Here is a 19,695-nt window from a genome sequence, read left to right as displayed (position 1 = left end):
GGTACCATGTGTCTCCTCACCCTAATAGCTATATAACAGGGTCAGCAGTTTGGAACATGAATTGCAGCTGACAGATTTCCTTTAAAACCACAGAACTCCTGTAGTGCAGAACAAACAGACCACTTGTCCTGCACCACAAGACACATATAGGACACATATATAGGCACTTTTAATAGCACAGCTGGTTTATTTATAACTTGTGATAACTTTTGAAGAATACAATTCAGTGTTTCTGCTATATCTCTAGATGTAGTCCTAACTTATGGTACTTGCACACCTGCAGAATAGCTCCTTCTTTTAATACGCTGTAGCACACTTCTACCTGCTATGCAGCTTTGCCCACATGGCTACTACAGATGAAACAATGTGAAAGCAACTGTCTGACCTGTAGAAGCCATGAGTATTTGATGATAAGCTCCTTATCTGAAAAGCAGGGATCACTCATTCATCTCATGCTTACATGTCCCACAACATGTGCCGTGGTGTGCATACTTCCACTGTCACTGAGAAAGTGACTAATGTAATGTACTAAGACAATGTTTAAATACATCAGGTAAAGATGTGGATCCACTCCCATCAGTCATGTCTTTATCACAAAGAACTATGGCAGTTCTATTATATAAGCTTCCGTGTTATGTAATCATATTAGCAAAAGGAAAACAAACCACGAAAAGACAAACAAAATAGACACAGAATCACAGTCCAGACATTATCGCCCCCAACATCCATTCCAATATACAGTGACTAACCCTAAGATATTTATCTTTTTACTTGAAGAAAAAACATCAGGTCAAATGTAGGATTTACTTCCATGTTAGAACCAATTTAAAGGGGTACACCGGTGGGAAAAACATTTTTTAATCAACTGTTGGCAGAAACTTATACAGATTTGTAAATTACTTCTATTTAAAAATCCTAATCCTTCCAGTACTTATCAGCTGCTGTATACTACAGAGAACATTATTTTCTTTTTAAATTTCTTTTCTGTCTGACCACAGTGCTTTGTTCTTTGCTGACAACTCTGTCCATGTCAGGCACTGTCCAGAGCAGGAGAAAATCCCTATAGCAAACCTCTCCTGCTCTGGACAGTTCCTGATATGGAAGAGATGTCAGCAGAGAGCACTGTGGTCAGAATGGAAAGAAATTTAAAAAGAAAAGAACTTCCTCTGTAGTATACAGCAGCTGATAAGTACTGGAAGGATTAGGATTTTTAAATAGAAGTCATTTACAAGTCTGTTTAACTTTCTGGCACCTGTTGATTTAAAAAAAAAATGCTTTCCACTGGAGTACCCCTTTAACTAATATTGCTAATAATACTTATAAGACATATTATCACCCATGTTTCCTTGTATCAATTGGAAAGTCTCAAACAGGGAATGTGTCATGGATTTAATTTTAGTTTTATTAAAAAGAATCTGTCACCAGCATCACCAGTTAATTGTGCGGGTGACGTTTATTATACCCGTCTTTCATTTTTATTTATGACATTTTTCAAGGGGACAGCCATACTGGAGACACTATTTTTATTTCCTGTATAGTCAGAACAGCAGGGTAAATATGCTTTATGGTAGATGAATTGAATGGGAGTCAGGTGAAAGAGATCCCGTATCAGGTTTTTGATGCAAAACAGATTCCTCAAAACCTGACTAAACTGTATCAAAACGTGTGTACAAATTTTAACCCGTATACGGTTTAAAAAATGATGTCCGGTTGCATCCGTTTTTTAAGAAAAAAACTTATACGTTTTTAACTTTTCATTCCATTTTGAATAAAGTTTTACTTGTTTGATTGAAATTCCAAGAAAAAAAATTGTGCAAAGTCAAAAACTGTATGGTGCAAACCGTATGTAACCGTATGCACATACAGTTCTGTATGGTTTCCATTGACTCCCATGTAAAAAAAAAACAAAAAAAAACATACACGGTTTAATACAGTTTTTCACCTGGACCAAAAAAACGTGGTAGACTACGGTTTTGGGTACGGGTAAAAAAACGGACAAAACCGTATAGGATGCAAAACGGACTAAACCGGATGATGCATTTGACATACGGTTTACAATGTTAAGTCAATGCATACGGTTTTCTATACAGTTCCATACGGTTTTTAACTTGAAACCGTATACGGGAACTGTATAGCAAAAATGTGGTGTGCATGCAGCCTTACAGTCTCTAGGACAGTGTTTCCCAAACAGGGTGCCTCCAGCTGTTGCAAAACTACAACTCCCGGCATGCACGGACAGCCTTTGGCTGTCCGTGCATGCTGGGAGTTGTAGTTCTGCAACAGCTGGAGGCACCCTGGTTGGGAAAGAGTGCTCTAGGAAGTGAGAAACTATGCAGTCCCCTTGTCATGAGACACCAAGGTATCCGCCTACAGAATCTTATCTGTGTTTGTAGTATAACTATCCTGCCTTATCCAAAAGTATGACAGTCCCACAGTATAAAGTTGGCTGTACACTTAGATATTGGCAGGACTGTCCATACCCAGGAATAGAAATCTAAGCCAACTCTCAGCTGGCGTGGATTGCTGCAACAATTCACACTTCTCTTTGAGTATGTTCACACAGCACAATGTCTGCCTGGAAAATTTCGACAGGCTGCAGGCGCCAGCAGAACGTGCCGGTGCTAGGACCGCTTGGAAAAGCGCTGTCTCCATAGACAAGTCAATTCTTTCTGCAGCGACCAGAGTCGGAATTTCCACAGCAGAAGTTTCAGCCACGGATATCCCACTGCAAACAATAGGATTTATCTCCATATTCCACTTAGAAATTCCACCATGTGAATGGGGCCTTAAAGGGTTACTACACTGGAAAACTTTTTTTTTTTTTTTTAAATCAACTGATGACAGAAAGTTAAAGAGATTTGTAAATTACCGTACTTTTATTTAAAAAAAATCTTCATCCTTCTAACACTTATCAACTTATGTATGCTCCACAGGAAGTTCTTTTCTTTTTGAATTTCCTTTCTGTCTGACCACAGTGCTCTCTGCTGACACCTCTGTCCATGTCAGGAACTGTCCAGAGCAGGATAGGTTTGCTATGTGGATTTTCTCCTACTCTGGACAGTTCCTAAAATGGACAGAAGTGTCAGCAGAGAGCACTGTGGTCAGACAGAAAGGAAATTCAAAAAGAAAAGAACTTCCTGTGGAGCATACAGAAGCCTATAAGTACTAGAAGGATTAAGAAGTTTTAATAGAAGTAATTTACAAATCTGTTTTACTTTCTGTCATCAGTTGATTAAAAAAAAAAAAAAAAGTTTTCCAGTAGAATACCCCTTTAAAATGCAAATTGTGTTAAAAGTAGTACCATCCATGCAAAGCTGAGTTCCCCTTCTTGCTTTGCCCTTGGCATGAGTGGCATATGGTTTGAAAAGCTGCACAAAACCTCCAGTTTAGCTAAAAAATCTGCAACTTTTCACAACTTTCACAGCTTAACAAACCTCCCTCATTTTGTCTGATCTACTAGTTTATGTACTACTTTAGGGTATTTTTTTTTTGTGGCTTGTCACATATAAAAAGTGTAAAAAAACACATCAAAAATCATTAAACAGTTTTCTGATGATACATTTCCTGCAAATTTACTTTAAAATGAATTGTAAAAGCAATAACATGTTTGCTTTTTTTTAACTATTGGATTTCAATGTAAATTTTGGAATAAAAAGTCAAAGAAAAGGCATTTCACTATATTTATTAACATCATGCACCAAAGTTTGCCTATTTTTCCGACCATTCTGTAATTTTTATTTCCCTTACGTCCTAACCAGCAGCACAAGTGGGGTGTTCTGCCCCTGTGAAGCTGGCAGGACGGTGGAATTTTTTATTCCGCCCAAATAATTGAACATTTAATTAGTACCCCATATAAGGCCTCCTCCCTTAGGCCACACTGCTTTTTTTCTGTCCTGTGCGGACAGCAGGACGGTGCAGGCTCTGCTACTTTTTAACAGAGCCTGCATGGATCCCTCTCCCCTCCTTCCTTAGGGGAGAGGTTTTTTTATATATATATATGTTTACTTATCTTTTTCTACTGCGGGACAGCGTTCTGTCCCAAGCTCAGTGGTTCCGCGACTTTGGTCTCAGACCGAAGTTGCGAGAGTTGGCGTGAGCGGCGCTGTGCGCCCCTCCTAACTGTTAGGGGTCCGCTGATGCCTCACTGTTTGGGCTAAGTCCGCCCTTACCTTATTTGACAGCGCTGTCTGTGTCGCCCCATCGCTGCTGCGGCAGCTCCGTGGACCGGAAGTGCGTCGTCTGACGACTTCCGGTCCGGCGTCTGCGCTTCTAAAGCGCAGATTACCTTAATTTCTAGGATTTTTTGCAAATCCTGTTGTGCATGTGCCCCTTCCAAGGGTGGGAAGGATCACATCCTGTATAATCTGCATTTCTCCATGAATTGGATGTTTTGTTCGGTATTGTACATCACATCCTGTAGGGGGCGGGGCTTAACTTAAATCTAGGCGCCCATTCCCCTATAAAAAGCAGCTGGACCATTAGTGTGTCTCTTGCTGCTACCCTAGCTGGAGTACTTGCACTGGTTAAACCTCTGCTATACCTTGAGTGTTTTTTGCTAGAGCAAAACTATTTACCTAATTTTGTAGGTATTTATTTTGTAGGTTGCGCTGCAACAGGTTTAGGTAGAATTGTTTCTAACCCTTTGATTTCTTTTCTCTTAGACAATGTCTTATCCTTCCTTGAGTGACCATTTGTCTGGAGGTCGCAAATCCGCCTCTAAGAAGCGTCATTTGACATGTGCTGATTGCGGCACCCCGCTACCGGATGCCTATGAGTATAATAGGTGTCCTGGGTGTCGTCCACCTGCTAACCCTGCGGAGCCCACTGTCCATGACATGTTTGTATGGATGAAAGAGTTTATGGGCAATTCTATCTCAGAAATAAAGAATTCCTTAGCTCCCAAAAGGCCTAGAACCTCATCTAGCCCTCCTTCGGTTGTAGAAGACCCCGCCATGTCAGTGGGAGATCAGTCGGAGCTATCTGTAGAAGAAGTAGTCTCTCAACCACTTTTTCCAATAGAGAAAATTCAGAGATTATTTAGATCCATCCGGTCAGGGGACCAGGATGTTGATCAGGGGGAAGCCTCAACATCCACCGCTAGAGAACCTTGGGTTTTCAAGGTGGATGATACCCTCAGGAAAATAATGGAAACTGAATGGAAACATCCGGACAAGCCAGCAGTTCTCACCCGGAGGTTCAGACTCATGTACCCATTGCCGGAGGCTGAATTAGATTCCTGGGTTCCTCCACCTAAGGTCGACATGGCGGTCAATAGACTATCTAGGAGGGTCCTTGTTCCAGCGGACGATAGAAGCAACCTTCAGGATCCCCTTGATAGAAAGGTGGACTCATTATTGAGGCGCAGTTACACTGCGACTTCAGCTTCTGCTACTGTGGCTATCGCTTCTAACGAAGTTGCTGAATTCGTGAAGGATAGAGTTCTTCGGATCCAGTCCGAGATTGAGGGAAATGTTGCCAGGGAAGATATCCTGGACAGTTTTAAAACACTGCTTCTAGGAGTGGACTTTCTCTGTGAATCGACCCAACAGCACCTCAAGCTTGCGGCCAAGTCTATGGGACTCTCTTCGGCTAGTAGGCGCCCCTCAGGGTTACGCCCCTGGATGGCGGACAATACCTCCAAATTTAATCTTTGTGGTATGCCTCTTGAGCCCAATTGGCTTTTTGGGTCCGAATTAGACCGCATCATGGAAGGATATGCGGAAAGAAAAAGGAAAATCCTTACCTGTCCAATCCTTTCGGGGTAAGGGCAGAGCAAGGGGAGGGAGGTACCAGGGCTCTTCCAGATCCCAAAAGCGCCAGTCCAACCAGAAGCGTGGAGGGGGCCGTGGCCGTGGTAAAGATCGAAAAGCCGAGCTGTGACTCTTCTCTAGAACCCCCCAACGTTTCCCCTCTCCCTTCCCTTCTATGTCAGGTAGAGAAGTCATCTACCAATCCCCCTCCGGTAGGAGGTCATTTATGTTTATTTCTTCCAGCTTGGATGAAAGAAATCCAAGATCCCTGGGTACTAGATGTTATCCAGTCAGGTTACAAAATAGAGTTTACGTCCCTTCCTCCAAGAAAATTTGTGTTAACAAAACTACTCCCTCAGCCAAAGCAGGCTATTCTAGAGAACTCTGTTCTCCAATACATAGAAAAGCAGGCTTTGGAAGACGTTCCCCCCGATCAAAGGGGTTCAGGGGTATACTCCCCGATCTTTCTGGTGCCGAAACCGTCAGGCGATTGGCGTATGATCATAGATCTGCGCTATTTGAACCGGTTCATAAGGAAAAGAAGGTTCAGGATGGAGACCATTCGCTCTGTCATCAGCATTCTGGCCCCTCTAGATCTTATGGTTACTATCGACCTGAAGGATGCTTACCTTCATGTTCCTATTTTTCCTGCCCACAGGAAATTCTTGAGGGTTGCTGTCTCCATAAGAGGTGTGGTAAGGCATTTCCAGTTTGCTGTGTTGCCCTTCGGCATCACTTCTGCTCCCCACACCTTCACAAAGGTGGTGGCTCCGGTAGTCTCTGCCCTCAGATTAAGAGGTCTAGAGATTATACCTTACCTAGACGACTGGCTTCTAAAGGCCGCTACTCTAGACGTGCTACATTCCCATCTTCATCTGGCTCTAGATTTTCTCCAGCGTCTGGGCTGGATTATAAATAGGGAAAAATCCGAAATAATCCCTGCCACCTCCAGAAAGTTTCTGGGCTTCGTTCTCGACTATTCTCAGATGACTTTGTCCCTCACTACAGAAAGAAGAGAACGAGTCATAAGAGCCGCCGAGTTTCTAATGGTCCCTCGCAGGGTATCCATCAGAACTCTGATGAAGATGTTGGGTCACATGTCAGCATCTGCAGAGGCAGTTCCCTGGGCCCTATGGCATCTACGACCTCTACAAGATCAGGTCTTGACTGTCTGGAACCACAACCCCAGAGGGTTGGACAGAAAATGCACCCTGTCGCCCGAAGTCCGAGCATCCCTCAGATGGTGGAGGGATCTGACAGATGGGAAGTCCTTGATTCAACCTCGTTGGATAACTTTGACAACGGACGCCTCCCTTCTGGGCTGGGGAGCCCACCTGGACGAGATTCCGGTACAAGGTATCTGGTCCCCTCAGGAGAGACTTCTCTCCTCCAACATGAGAGACCTGAGGGCAGTTCGTCTAGCTCTCCTCCACTTCACGCCTCTTGTTCTAGGGAAGGCGGTAAGAGTCCAGTCAGACAACACCACGGTAGTGGCTTACATCAACAGACAGGGTGGCACGAAGTCCCAAGTGCTCCTCAAGGAGACCGGACTGATCCTCTCTTGGGCAGAGCTCAATCTAACCCACCTTTCTGCGATCCACATCAAGGGGGATCTCAATATAGTGGCAGATCGTCTAAGTCGCGGGCTTCCGGTCCAAGGAGAATGGTCCCTGAACGAAGACATCTTCAAGAAGATAACCTTAAGGTGGGGTATGCCAGAGAGAGATCTCATGGCAACTCGTCTGAACGCCAAGGTGAACAAATTCTGCTCTCTTTACAAAGAGGACAACCCAGTGGCGATAGACGCTCTGTCCATTCCATGGAGATTCAGGCTGGCCTACATATTCCCTCCACTTTCCATGATACCGAAGGTATTGATGAAAGTCAGGCAAGACCAGACCTCAGTGATTGCCATCATACCATTCTGGCCCAAGAGGTCCTGGTTCACCCAACTCATGAGGATGAGTCAGGGGTGTTATTGGAGGCTTCCCCACGTGCAGAACCTTGTGTCTCACTACACAGGCTCCTGCCTAGATCTGAGGAGACTCAATCTGACAGCCTGGAGATTGACAGGACCCTACTAAGTAGTGGGCTTCCTGCGGAGGTCTTGAGAACCATTGCACACTCTAGAGCAGAGTCTACAAATAAGGTCTATTCCAGGATAAAGAAGATTTTCCTTCAATGGTGTGCTACGAAAGAGGTAGTAACCTCAGATCCTCCTCTTTCTGCAATACTACGGTTTCTTCAGGATGGCCTTGACAAGGGTCTTAGCCCATCCACTCTAAAGGTACAAGTCTCAGCACTCTCTGCCTTTTTAGGCAGGTCCTTATCACAAGAATCTCTAATCAAAAGATTCCTTAAGGGTGCTGAAAGACTTAAACCTACAGTTCTCAGACCCATTCCCAAATGGGATTTGCCTACTGTTCTTAAAGGGTTATGCTCTCATCCCTTTGAACCGCTAGAAGAAGTCGATTTTAGGTATTTGTCCCTTAAAGTCACCTTCTTGTTGGCCATAACCTCAGCCAAAAGGGTTGGCGAGCTTCAGGCCCTTTCGGCCCTTGAGCCTTATACATTGTTTCTCCAGGACAGAGTCCTGTTGAGATATTTACCCACCTTTGTTCCTAAGGTTCCGACGTTTTCCAACACCAACCAGGTCATATCCCTTCCAGTTCTGTGTCCTAATCCAGCTTCTCCCGAGGAAGTTGCTGACCACACTCTGGACATCTCAAGAATTCTCAGAGTCTACATCTCCAGAACTGAAGAATTTAGAAGATCGGAGCAACTTCTTGTTTCTTTTTCAGGGAAGAACAAAGGTCTTAAAGCCTCTAAACCCTCTCTGAGTAGATGGATTAAGGAGGCAATCCGGGAGGCCTTTGTAGCCCAGGACTTAACTCCTCCTACCTTTGTTACTGCCCATTCTACTAGGGCAGTCTCTACTTCCTTTGCAGAAAGGAAAGCTGTTCCTCTTGATCAAATCTGTGCGGCTGCCTCCTGGGGCACCCATAATACGTTTATTAGTCATTACAGGGTCAATGCCAAACGATCGGAAGAGTTGGCCTTTGGGCAATCAATCCTAAGTGCCACTCTGCCGTAGTCCCTCCCTATTTGTGTTGTTACTTGCTAAGTCCCCACTTGTGCTGCTGGTTAGGACGTAAGGGAAGCGTTAATTTTTAACGTAAATTTGTTTTCCCTTAGTCCTAACAGCAGCACACAAATTTCCCGCCCGTATATTTTTGTTTGTTACTTGTTATAAAGCAATGTGGCCTAAGGGAGGAGGCCTTATATGGGGTACTAATTAAATGTTTAATTACTTGGGCAGAATTAAAAATTCCACCGTCCTGCCAGCTTCACAGGGGCAGAACACCCCACTTGTGCTGCTGTTAGGACTAAGGGAAAACAAATTTACGTTAAAAATTAACGCTTCTTTTTCCAAAATGTGGGCGAGGTTTTCATTTTTTTTTTCTCCCAAATCCGAGTCATTTATGAATTTTTTTCTCCACTTTCGGTATCTACTCAGGCTGTGGTATTTCATGTTCATTAGAGAGGTTAAAAACGTTGGCTCAATTTGGTGTACTTTGGCGCATTTCTGATGCATAAAGACATAAATTTGATGGAAAATGTGAATGAATATGATGGAAAAGTTAATTAAAAGTTATCATAAAAAGGATTAAAAAAAAGTGTCGCAATGAGAGAGGAGTAGATGTTAGCTATAGAAAGCAAAGGAGGTGACTTTGTTTCTGCATAAGTATACTTAGATTAGTCTCTATAGATGTTACTGCGTCATACCATTTACGTAACTGAAACTCACAGGCTTGATAGAATATTTGTTCAAAAAAAATAAATAAAAAAAAATGTAGCTTACCTCAAGAAGAGTAGAAGAGACAGTTTTCTGAAGTATAGGCACAAATTCCTCCAGTGTGGAATACGCATTAGGGGCTAGTATTTGATAGAGGGTCATCTTTTTGGCTGCATAAAAAATAACACTCATCGTTCTATTGGGCATAGCATATGCTTTTAGTCAAAATAAAATATAAGGATTCCCGAGATCAGTTAAAGGGGTACTCTGCCCCTAGACATCTTATGGATAAGATGTCTGATCAGGGGGGGGGGTCCTGCAGCTGGGTAGTGATGTCATGACCATGCCCCCATCTTGATGTCACAACCACACCCCTCAATGCAAATCTATGAGAGGGGGCGTGCCCCCTCTCATAGACTTGCATTGAGGGGGTGTGGGGTGGCGTCACGAGGGGCTTGGTCGTGACATCACTACCCCGCCGCCGGCTTCAAGTGTTCGGAACAAAATGTTCTGAACGATGGGGCAGAGGAGTACCCCTTTAAGATTAAAGGAAGTATTATATTGGGGGCTACAGAAGGTGACGGCTTTATGACCTACATCTAAACCTCCTGTCACTATACTATTTAACAATTCACTAGAATGGAAACTGAGAAGTCCCTGCGTCAGCTATAACATTCATGCTTTGTGATTTGAACTGTAAGGAGATTGAGACTGTGAAAAATAAAAGCTAGTGGCTACCGCAAGACTTGTCAGCCTCAGGGATTAGAAAAGTGAGACTACAATTTAGAGCTAAAAATGTTCAGGATGGATGTCACTTCATTTTATCCGCATGGCTGTAAAGGAGCTTGGGATGAGTAGTGTGAATGACAGCAGAAGAGTGTGGTGCCCTGTAACAAGGTGTGATGCTCTGGGTTCATTTTGGGGACAAAAAGCTTTGAAACAAGTACTATTTTCTGCTTTTTAATTTGCGCAGGAAACGCGGAAATCGTGTGATCATTGGGAAGACTGGCAACAGAATCAGACAACTTATAGGGGTACTCCGAACCTAGACATCTTATCCCCTATCTAGAGGCTAAGATGTCTGATCTTTGGGCACCCGCCGTTGGGGACCCCTGTGGTCTCCCTGCTGCACCCGGCATTCGATTAGAGTGTAGGGTGCAGCATCGGAGGCTTGTGATGTCACGGCAACGCCCCCTCAATGCAAGTCTATGGGAGGGGGCGTGACTGATGTCACACCCCCTCCCATAGACTTGCATTGAGGGGCATGGATGTGACCTCAAGAGCGAGCGTGGCCGTGACATCACGGGCCTCCAACCCGCATTGCCAGTCATCCAACACAGAGCGAAGTTTGCTCCGTGCACCGGATATCTGGGATGCTGCAACCTTTGGATAGGGGATAAGATGTCTAGTGGCAGAGTACCCCTTTAAGGTAGCAAGATAGTGGTACCTGTCTTACATGAGAAGACCCCCTCCTTATCCTGATTTTGTGTGACAGATATTCAGTCCACCATACATTTTGCATAGTGGCCACCTTTTTGAGAAAACCACCCTCATAAAAGACCAGTTTTTAATACAACATTAGGTGGTCTTCTCAAAGAAATATCCCTGTGCCTATTTTTTTAATTTTTTTTTATTCAAGTTAAGAATTCACATAACCTTTTAGGCCATTTTTCTTAAGCCATTCAGCTGATGTTCTGGGTGAAAAATTGGGAATGTCCACATTCAGCGGTGCACTGTGATTGGGTGGTTTCGGAAGAAATGCAGAGGTAGGTATTTTGGCAACCTCAGTTGATATCTGTGAAAATAGATTTTGAATTAGTAATTTTACATATCTAAATTGGACAACTAATTCCTATTAAGGCAATGTTCACAACTATTAAGTGCACTACATGGCTGGTAAAGTCAGGATATGGACAAAGGTCTTCTGATCTATACCACACTGTACTTGTGGAAGGCTTTTATTTTTTATTTTTAAATAAAGATGCCCAGGCTCTTTGAAATATATAAGAAACCTCAACTTTCCTCCAGTGCTCCCCCGGTATCGCTGCTCTGGACCCCACTGTAATCCTCTTTCTGATGCCAGGGGTCAGTGCACCACAGTGCAGAGTATCGCTCGTCATAGAGGTGTCACCCTCAGCCAGTGATTGGCTGAATGGCAATTTGACGAATTGAGCCACAACACCAGCAACAGGATCACTTCAGGGCAAGAGCAGCAATACCAAAGGCACCATGGGATCATGGGAGGCAAGTAAAGCTTTTCTTTAAAAGCAGACAATCTGGGGATCTTTATTAAAAATAAAAATAAAAAAATAACTTCTGCCAGAAAACCTCTTTAAACCTCTTTTTTTTTTTTTTTTTTTTATTAACTGGTGCCAGAAAGATTTTTAAATTGCTTCTATCTAAACCTAAAAGTACTTATCAGCTGCTGTATGCTCACTCCAGAAGAAGTTGTGTAGTTTTTTCCAGTATGACCACAGTGTTCTCTGCTTCCACCTCTGTCCATGTCAGGAACATGGGCAGACTGACAAGGCCATGGCACTCGGGCATTGCCCCACTGAGTTGGGGCCCGCAGCTGCCAATACATTTAATTAATTTTTTTTTTTATAAATCGGGTAGTCACTGAGAATCAGCGATCACCACACACAACATACTGGCAGTGACAGCCTGACCAGAACCAGCTCTATACCATCTGAATGCTGGAGGTTAAGGACCTGTGGTGATGTCACAATCAAAGCTGAAGGTCCTGTTAAGCAGAGCAGCCAGGAGAGAAGAGTGTTCCTGGTGAGTTCTTACTGCAGTCTGCTGTTGTGAGGTCACTGTATACAGCAGTGCTTCCCAACCAGGGTGCCTCCAGCTGTTGTTAAACTACAACTCCCAGCATGCTAGGAGTTGTAGTTTTGCATCAGCTGAAGGCACACTGGTTGGAAGACATTGATATACAGTAATTACATCTGTTATTCTCCAGAGCTGCACTCACTAATCTGCTGGTGGGGTCACTGTATACATACATTACTTGTCAGGGGGCGATGTTGGGGGGGGGGGGGGGGGTGATATCAGGGGGGATGTCAGCGGTGATATCAGGGGGGATGTCAGCGGTGATATCAGCGGTCAAAAATTTCCATCTAAACACAAATGGTACCCATACAAACTACAGGTCACGGCGCAAAAAAAATTAGCCTCATACAGCCATGTATACAGAAAAATAAAAGTGTCATAGGGGTCAGAAAAGGACAAATGTATGCATTTTAATTTTCTTACAAAATGTAGTAAAATAAAACAAAACTTACATAATTTGGGTATCGTTTTAATCATATTGACCCACAGAATAAAGATAATGTGTAATTTTACCCTAAAATTTACTGTATAGAAACGAACTCCGCCCCCCAAAATTGCAAAATTGCGTTGTTTCTTTTAAATTTTACTAAAATGGTTTCTATATTTTCTTTATATATGAAAATATTTATTTATTATATTTTGAAGGGGCATCTATATGGGTGTGGCTTACACATGGATGGGTGCATGGGGGGGCCCCATGATAATCAATTGCCCGGGAGCCCCATAAGTTGTCAGTCCACCCCTGGTAAGGAACTGTCTGGAGCAGGAGCAAATCCCCATAGCAAACCTCTCCTGCTTCGGACAGTTTCTGACATGAACAGAAGTGGCAGCAGAGAGCACTGTGATCAGACTAGAAAGAACTACACAACTTTCTCTGAAGCATAAAGCAGCTGATAAGTACTGGAAGGATCAAGATTTTTATATGGAAAAATATTTTTACCCCTTTAACTAACCAAATGCTGTTTTCTAAACATATACAGTTACATCTCTCTAAAAGACCAGCTCTTTGAGAAGACCACCCCTCATCCAGAACAGATTTCAAGTGAAAAGGAGATTTTTTAACACTTACCGTAAAATCTCTTTCTCGAAGGATCCATTGGGGGACACATACCGTGGGTGTATGCTGCTGTCTCTAGGAGATGTGACACTATGGCAAAAAAAACAGTTGGCTCCTCCCAGCAGGATATACCCGCCTTCAGGCTCTGAGCCAATCAGTTTAAGTTCCAGAGCAATAGGAGGAGACTAACAGGTCAAGAATAACCCCAAACTGTCCGAGAACCAGAAGAAAAAACATAACTGAACACACCCTCGGACAGAGAACCAAGGAAAATCCCAAAAGGGTGGGACCTGTGTTCCCCAATGGATCCTTCGAGAAAGAGATTTTACGGTAAGTGTTAAAAAATCTCCTTTTCTCTATCGGCTCCATTGGGGGACACAGACCGTGGGACGTACCAAAGCAGTCCCTTGGGTGGGCAGATAAGCAGTCAGGCAGACGGCCGTTCCACTGTTGCCTGCAACACTTTACGGCCCAGACTAGCATCAGCCGATGCGAAGGTATGAACTCGGTAGAACCTCGAGAAAGTGTGCAAAGACGACCAGGTAGCCGCCTTGCAAATCTGCGAGGCCGAGGGTAGAATGAGCCACAACCCTGAAAGGAGGAATCTTCCCCTTACAGCGATAGGCCTCCGAAATGGCAGACCGAATCCACCGAGAAATGGTGGCCTTGGAAGCAGGTTGTCCCTTGCGACGACCTTCCGTAAGGACGAAAAAGGAATCACACTGATGAAACGAAGAAGTGATGGAGAGATAAGACCGAACAGCCCGAACTACATCCAGCTTGTGTAGTAAGCGCTCCTTAGGATGAGACGGAGCAGGACAAAAAGACGGGAGGACAATGTCCTCATTGAGATGAAAGGTCGAAACCACCTTAGGCAAAAAGGAGGGATCTGGCCGGAAAACAACCTTGTCTTGGTGGATCACCAGAAACGGAGAACGGCAGGAGAGAGCTGCCAATTCAGACACCCTCCGGATGGAGGTGATAGCAACAAGAAACGCCACTTTCCAAGAAAGGAGGCGGAGAGACACCTCTCTAAGGGGTTCAAAGGGTGCACCCTGGAGAGCACTCAGAACCAAATTCAAGTCCCAAGGGGGAGAGGGTGACCGATAAGGAGGAACAGCATGCGTCATTCCTTCAAGGAAAGTCCGGACATGAGAATTAAAAGCCAGGGGCCGCTGGAAAAGAATAGTAAGGGCCAAAACCTGACCTTTAAGGGAACTGAGAGACAACCCTAGTTCCAACCCCGACTGCAAAAAGGAGAGAAGACTGGGAACCGAGAAGGTTACTGGGGAGAAGTCTTGAGCTTCACACCAACTAAAATAAGACTGCCAAGTACGGTGGTAAATTCTTGCAGAGGAGGGCTTACGAGCCTTGAGCATGGTGTGAATGACTTGGGAAGAGGACCCGCAGGCCCTCAAAATCGCGGTCTCAACCGCCACGCCGTCAAATGCAGCGACTGTAAATTGGGGTGGCAAAGAGGACCCTGAGAGAGCAGGTCCGGACGGAGCAGAAGGCACAGTGGAGTGTCGTCCAGGAGCCTGACTACGCCGGCGTACCACGACCTTCGGGCCAATCTGGAGCTACCAGAATGGCGGGGACGTCCTCCGCCTTGAGCTTCCTCAGCACCCTGGGAAGGAGCGGAAGAGGAGGGAACAGATAGGGTAGGGCAAACCCCGCCCAAGGAATCACTAGGGCGTCCACGGCCAGAGCCTGAGGGTCCCGGGACTTGGACACAAAAGGAAGGATCTTCCGATTGTGCCGGGACGCGAAGAGGTCCACGTCCGGAATGCCCCAGAGGTCGCAGAGTTGTGCGAAGACCTCTGGATGTAGAGACCACTCGCCGGGGTCGGATGAGGACCGATTGAGGAAGTCCACTTCCCAGTTGAGCACCCCCGGAATGTGAATCGCCGAAATGGCCGGAACCTTGCTCTCCTCCCAGGTGAGAATCTTGGTCACCTCGGCCATGGCTGCCGAGCTGCGAGTGCTGCCCTGTCGATTTATGTACGCCACGGCCGTGGCGTTGTCCGACTGAGCGCGGACAGGACGGGACTGAAGACGGGACTCCCAATGAAGAAGACAAAGAAGAATCTCCCGTAATTCTAATATGTTTATCGGAAGAAGGGTCTCCTGGGGAGACCAGAGTCCCTGAACCATCCAATCCCTGAACACGCCGCCCCAGCCCGACAGGCTGGCATCTGTTGTAACAACCTGCCAGTGAAGGGGAAGAAACGACCGCTCTTGGAGAAGAAGGGGGGAGCGGAGCCACCAGAGCAGAGACTGACGGACCCTGCGAGGGAGAACAATCTGACGATCGAGGGACAGAGGAGACCTGTTCCATGGGAAAGAATCGCCAGTTGAAGGGGGCGGTAATGAAACTGGGCAAAGGGTACGGCCTCCATAGTTGCCACCATCCGACCCAGGACTTCCATACAAGTGCGGATGGAGACTGATACCCGGGACCGAAGGGAGTGGACTCCCGACCGGAGCGCCAGACGTTTGTCCGGCGGAAGACAAATCCGGGCAGATGCCGTGTCCCAGGAAGGTTAGAGACTGGGTAGGGCGGAGGACTGACTTGTCCAGGTTGACCATCCACCCGAAGCGAGTAAGAGTATGGAGAGTGACGTCCAGATTCTCCAGAGTCTGGGCTCTGGTTGGAGCCTTGATGAGAAGGTCGTCCAGATAGGGTATCACCGAGATTCCCCTCGACGGTAACAGGCCCATCACTGGCGCAAGGATCTTGGTAAAGACCCGAGGAGCCATGGCTAGACTGAAGGGGAGAGCTACAAATTGAAAGTTCCCCTCCGGAACCGCAAAGCGGAGGTACCAATGATGGCCTGGGAATATTGGCACATGGAGGTAGGCATCCTTGATGTCCACTGATGAAAGGAACTCCCCTTGTTCCAGGGACGCCACCACCAAACGGAGAGATTACATTCGGAAGTGCCGGATGAGAAGGTGATGGTTGAGACGCTTGAGGTCCAAAATTGGATGCACAGAACCGTCCTTCTTAGGAACCACAAAAAGATTTGAATAGAAACCCTGAAACCGTTCCCCTGGAGGAACGGGAACAATAACCCCCTGAAGAAGCAGAGACTGGAGAGCCGCTCGAAATTGCTTCGCCAGAGGAGGAGACCGGGGGGCCTGAGAGCGAAAAAAGCAATCCCTCGGAAGGGAGGCGAATTCGATCCGGTAACCGTTGGACACCACATCCCTGACCCAAGAGTCCTGAATGTGAGAGGTCCAAATGTCTCGAAAAAACAAGAGATGACCTCCCACCCGAGAAGAAACCGTGGGTGGGGGCCTCACTTCATGCAGAAGTGGGCTTGCAGTTGCCTGATTTGGGCGCAAAGCGGCCGGACCGGTAGGAGTCCGACTTCCAAGACGGGCGTGGCCAGAATGAGGGAGCCTTCCTGTCCCGCGAGGGCGCCTGCCCTGACCCTTTGCTAGAGCCAGAGGTCCGAAAGGACCAAAAGGAAAAGGGCTTCCTTTGGGAAGTAGGGTGAGCCTTATTTTGAGGTAACAAGGAACTCTTACCTCCCGTTGCCTCAGAGATAATTTCATCAAGCCGTTTGCCAAAAAGACGGCCGCCCGTAAAGGGAAGCTCAGTGAGAGACCTTTTGGAAGCGGCATCCGCATTCCAAGCTTTAAGCCACATAGAGCGGCGGAGAGCCGCTAGGTGACCCATAGCAAAAGCAGAACAACGGGCTGCCTGCATGGAAGCTGTGCACAAGAAGTCCCCAGCTTTAGAGCATTGGAGAGCCAGAGCAGATAGATCCTCTGGGGGGGGGGATCCCACTAAGATATCCTGATGAAGCTTTCGGCACCACTCCGCCAGGCCCTTGGACACCCATGTCAAGGCGAAGATGGGAAGAAGAGAAGAGCCAGCTGCTTCACCGTCGCAATTGAGTCCGAGCGGTCCTCTGAGTCAGATGCCGGCTCGGAAGCCTCGTCCACCAGTTCACCAGGGGAATGAGAATGAGTAGAGGCAGTCCTGGAGGGGGGCGACCCTGACCGAGTACGCGGCTCTGGCATGGCAGAGGGGCGACTCCGAGAACGTCCTCTAGAGGTCCTGCGCAGGGAAGACCCCTTCAAGGCGGACACCACTTCCCGGGAAGCCTCAGCCACCGAACGGGAGACTTTGGTCAAGTCAGTCATATACTGGGACAGGGAAGAAACCCATGCTGGTAGAGCAGCTGAACCCACCGGGACCGAAGGAACATCAGGGGGTACCAGGGGTCTGGGGGAGCAGTGGAGCAGGCAGGGCAAGTGGGCTCAGCAGAGCCAGACATCTTGGTATTACAGTGCTTACAGAGATAGTAAGTCACGGAAGTTCCAGGTTTCTGTTTAGAGGAAAGAACAGCTCTGGATACGGACATAATGTAGAAAGAAAAAAGGAGATAGGAACTTTCTCACCCTAGTCTGTGTCCCCTGTCAGCTGCAGTGAGGAGAACTCGCTCTGAGCAGCTAGAAAGAGAGTGAACAGGCCAGCCAATAGGAAGAGAGGGGCGTGCCTGAAGCAAGGCACTCACTAACTGACCCCTTCTAACTGAAAATCACGCTCACGGCGCTGAGTGGAGGCTGCTTCGCGCCTCTGAGAGCTCCTAGCCAGAGATCTGGTCTAGAGCAAACCAGACCCGTCCATCTCCTTCAGACACTAAGCTTAAACTGATTGGCTCAGAGCCTGAAGGCGGATATTTCCCTCTGGGAGGAGCCAACTGTTTTTGTTGCCATAGTGTCACATCTCCTAGAGACAGAAGCATACACCCACGGTCTGTGTCCCCCAATGGAGCCGATAGAGAAAAATTGTTATTTATTGTGCATACTGGCTATGTTCTTGGAGTAGACCACCTTTAATTCACTGCTTTCCTGCCTTTTTTTTGCATGGGACTCAAAAGCGCTGAAAAAAAAAAATCAATCAAGCATTCAACTGGAAGATTATGTTTGGTCCTTTAACCCCTTAAGGACTCAGTCCATTTGGCCCTAAAGGACTCAGACAATTTTATTTTTACGTTTTCGTTTTTTTCCTCCTCGCCTTCTAAAAATCACAACTCTTTTATATTTTCATCCACAGACTATTATGTGGGCTGTTTTTTTGCGCAACCAGTTGTCCTTTGTAATAACATCACTCATTTTCCATAAAATGTATGGCGCAACTAAAAAAATACTATTTGTGTGGGGAAATTGATAAGAAAACTGCAATTTTGCTAATTTTGGAAGGTCTCGTTTTCATGCTGTACACTTTATGGTAAAATAGACACGTTTTCTTTATTCTGTGAGTCAATACGATCAAAATGATACCATGATTACATACTTTTCTATTATTGCAAACTTTTTAACCACATTAGTGCGTTTAAAAATTGTGCTGACCTATAACTTTTTCATTTTTCCATATAAGCAGCAATAAGAGGGCTCATTTTTGGCACCGTGATCTTTACTTTTTTTTTATACCACATTTGCATATATAAAACATTTAATAAATTTTTTATCAATTTTTTGGGGAATAAAATGTTATAAAAAAGCAGCAATTTTGGATTTTTTTCTCTTTACGTTCACACCGTTCACTGTACGGGATAATTAACATTATATTTTAATAGTTCGGATATTTATGCACACGGCGATACCAAATATGTTTATTAAAATATTTTTTTTTTTTACGTTTTGGGGGTAAAATGGGGAAAAAAATAACAATTTACATTTTTATTGGGGGAGGGGATTTTTCAAATTTTTTTACTTTTATTTTTACACTTTAATAGTCCCCATAGGGGACTATTAATAGCAATCATTTGATTGCTAATACTATTCAGTGCTATGCATAGGGCATAGCACTGATCAGTGTTATCGGCTATCTTCTGCTCTGGTCTGCTCGATCTCAGACCAGAGCAGAAGATGCCGGGAGACGGACGGAGGCAGGTGAGGGGACCTCCGTCCGCCATTACAGATGTTCGGGTGATCCGATCATGCATTTTTCTGACCGCACTCCCGCAGATGCCGTGATCTGTATTGATCACAGCATCTGAGGGGTTAATGGCAGACATCCGTGCGATCTCGGATGTCAGCCATTACCGGCGGGTCCCTGGCTGCTATCAGCAGCCGGGAACTGCTACGCATGACCTCAGCATCGCTCCGATGCTTGCGGTCATGTACAGGACATAAATGTGCTTCCTGGTGCATTAAGTACCAGCTCACCAGGACGTACATTTACGTCCTACGTGTAGAGGGGTTAATGAGCCCATTGTGGGTATGCCACAGTATATGTC

At 45.8% G+C, this 19,695-nt stretch overlaps 1 protein-coding gene across 8 annotated transcripts in view; it reads right to left on the bottom strand.

Moving 5' to 3' along the window:
* The window catches only part of VWA3A (von Willebrand factor A domain containing 3A), a 247,492-nt gene that overhangs the window by 78,638 nt on the left and 149,159 nt on the right, over positions 1-19,695 (bottom strand). For all 8 annotated transcript variants that reach the window (XM_056534783.1, XM_056534789.1, XM_056534787.1 and 5 more), the window contains 2 exons: positions 11,203-11,341; positions 9,613-9,716 (listed from right to left, as the gene is read on the bottom strand). In XM_056534783.1, coding sequence (XP_056390758.1) covers positions 9,613-9,716; positions 11,203-11,341 — 243 coding nt within the window. The remainder of the gene's footprint in view (positions 1-9,612; positions 9,717-11,202; positions 11,342-19,695) is intronic.

The sequence above is a fragment of the Hyla sarda genome, chromosome 8 (assembly GCF_029499605.1).
Source record: "Hyla sarda isolate aHylSar1 chromosome 8, aHylSar1.hap1, whole genome shotgun sequence".
Lineage (NCBI taxonomy): Eukaryota > Metazoa > Chordata > Amphibia > Anura > Hylidae > Hyla > Hyla sarda.
This window is presented reverse-complemented; position numbering and strand designations above follow the sequence as displayed.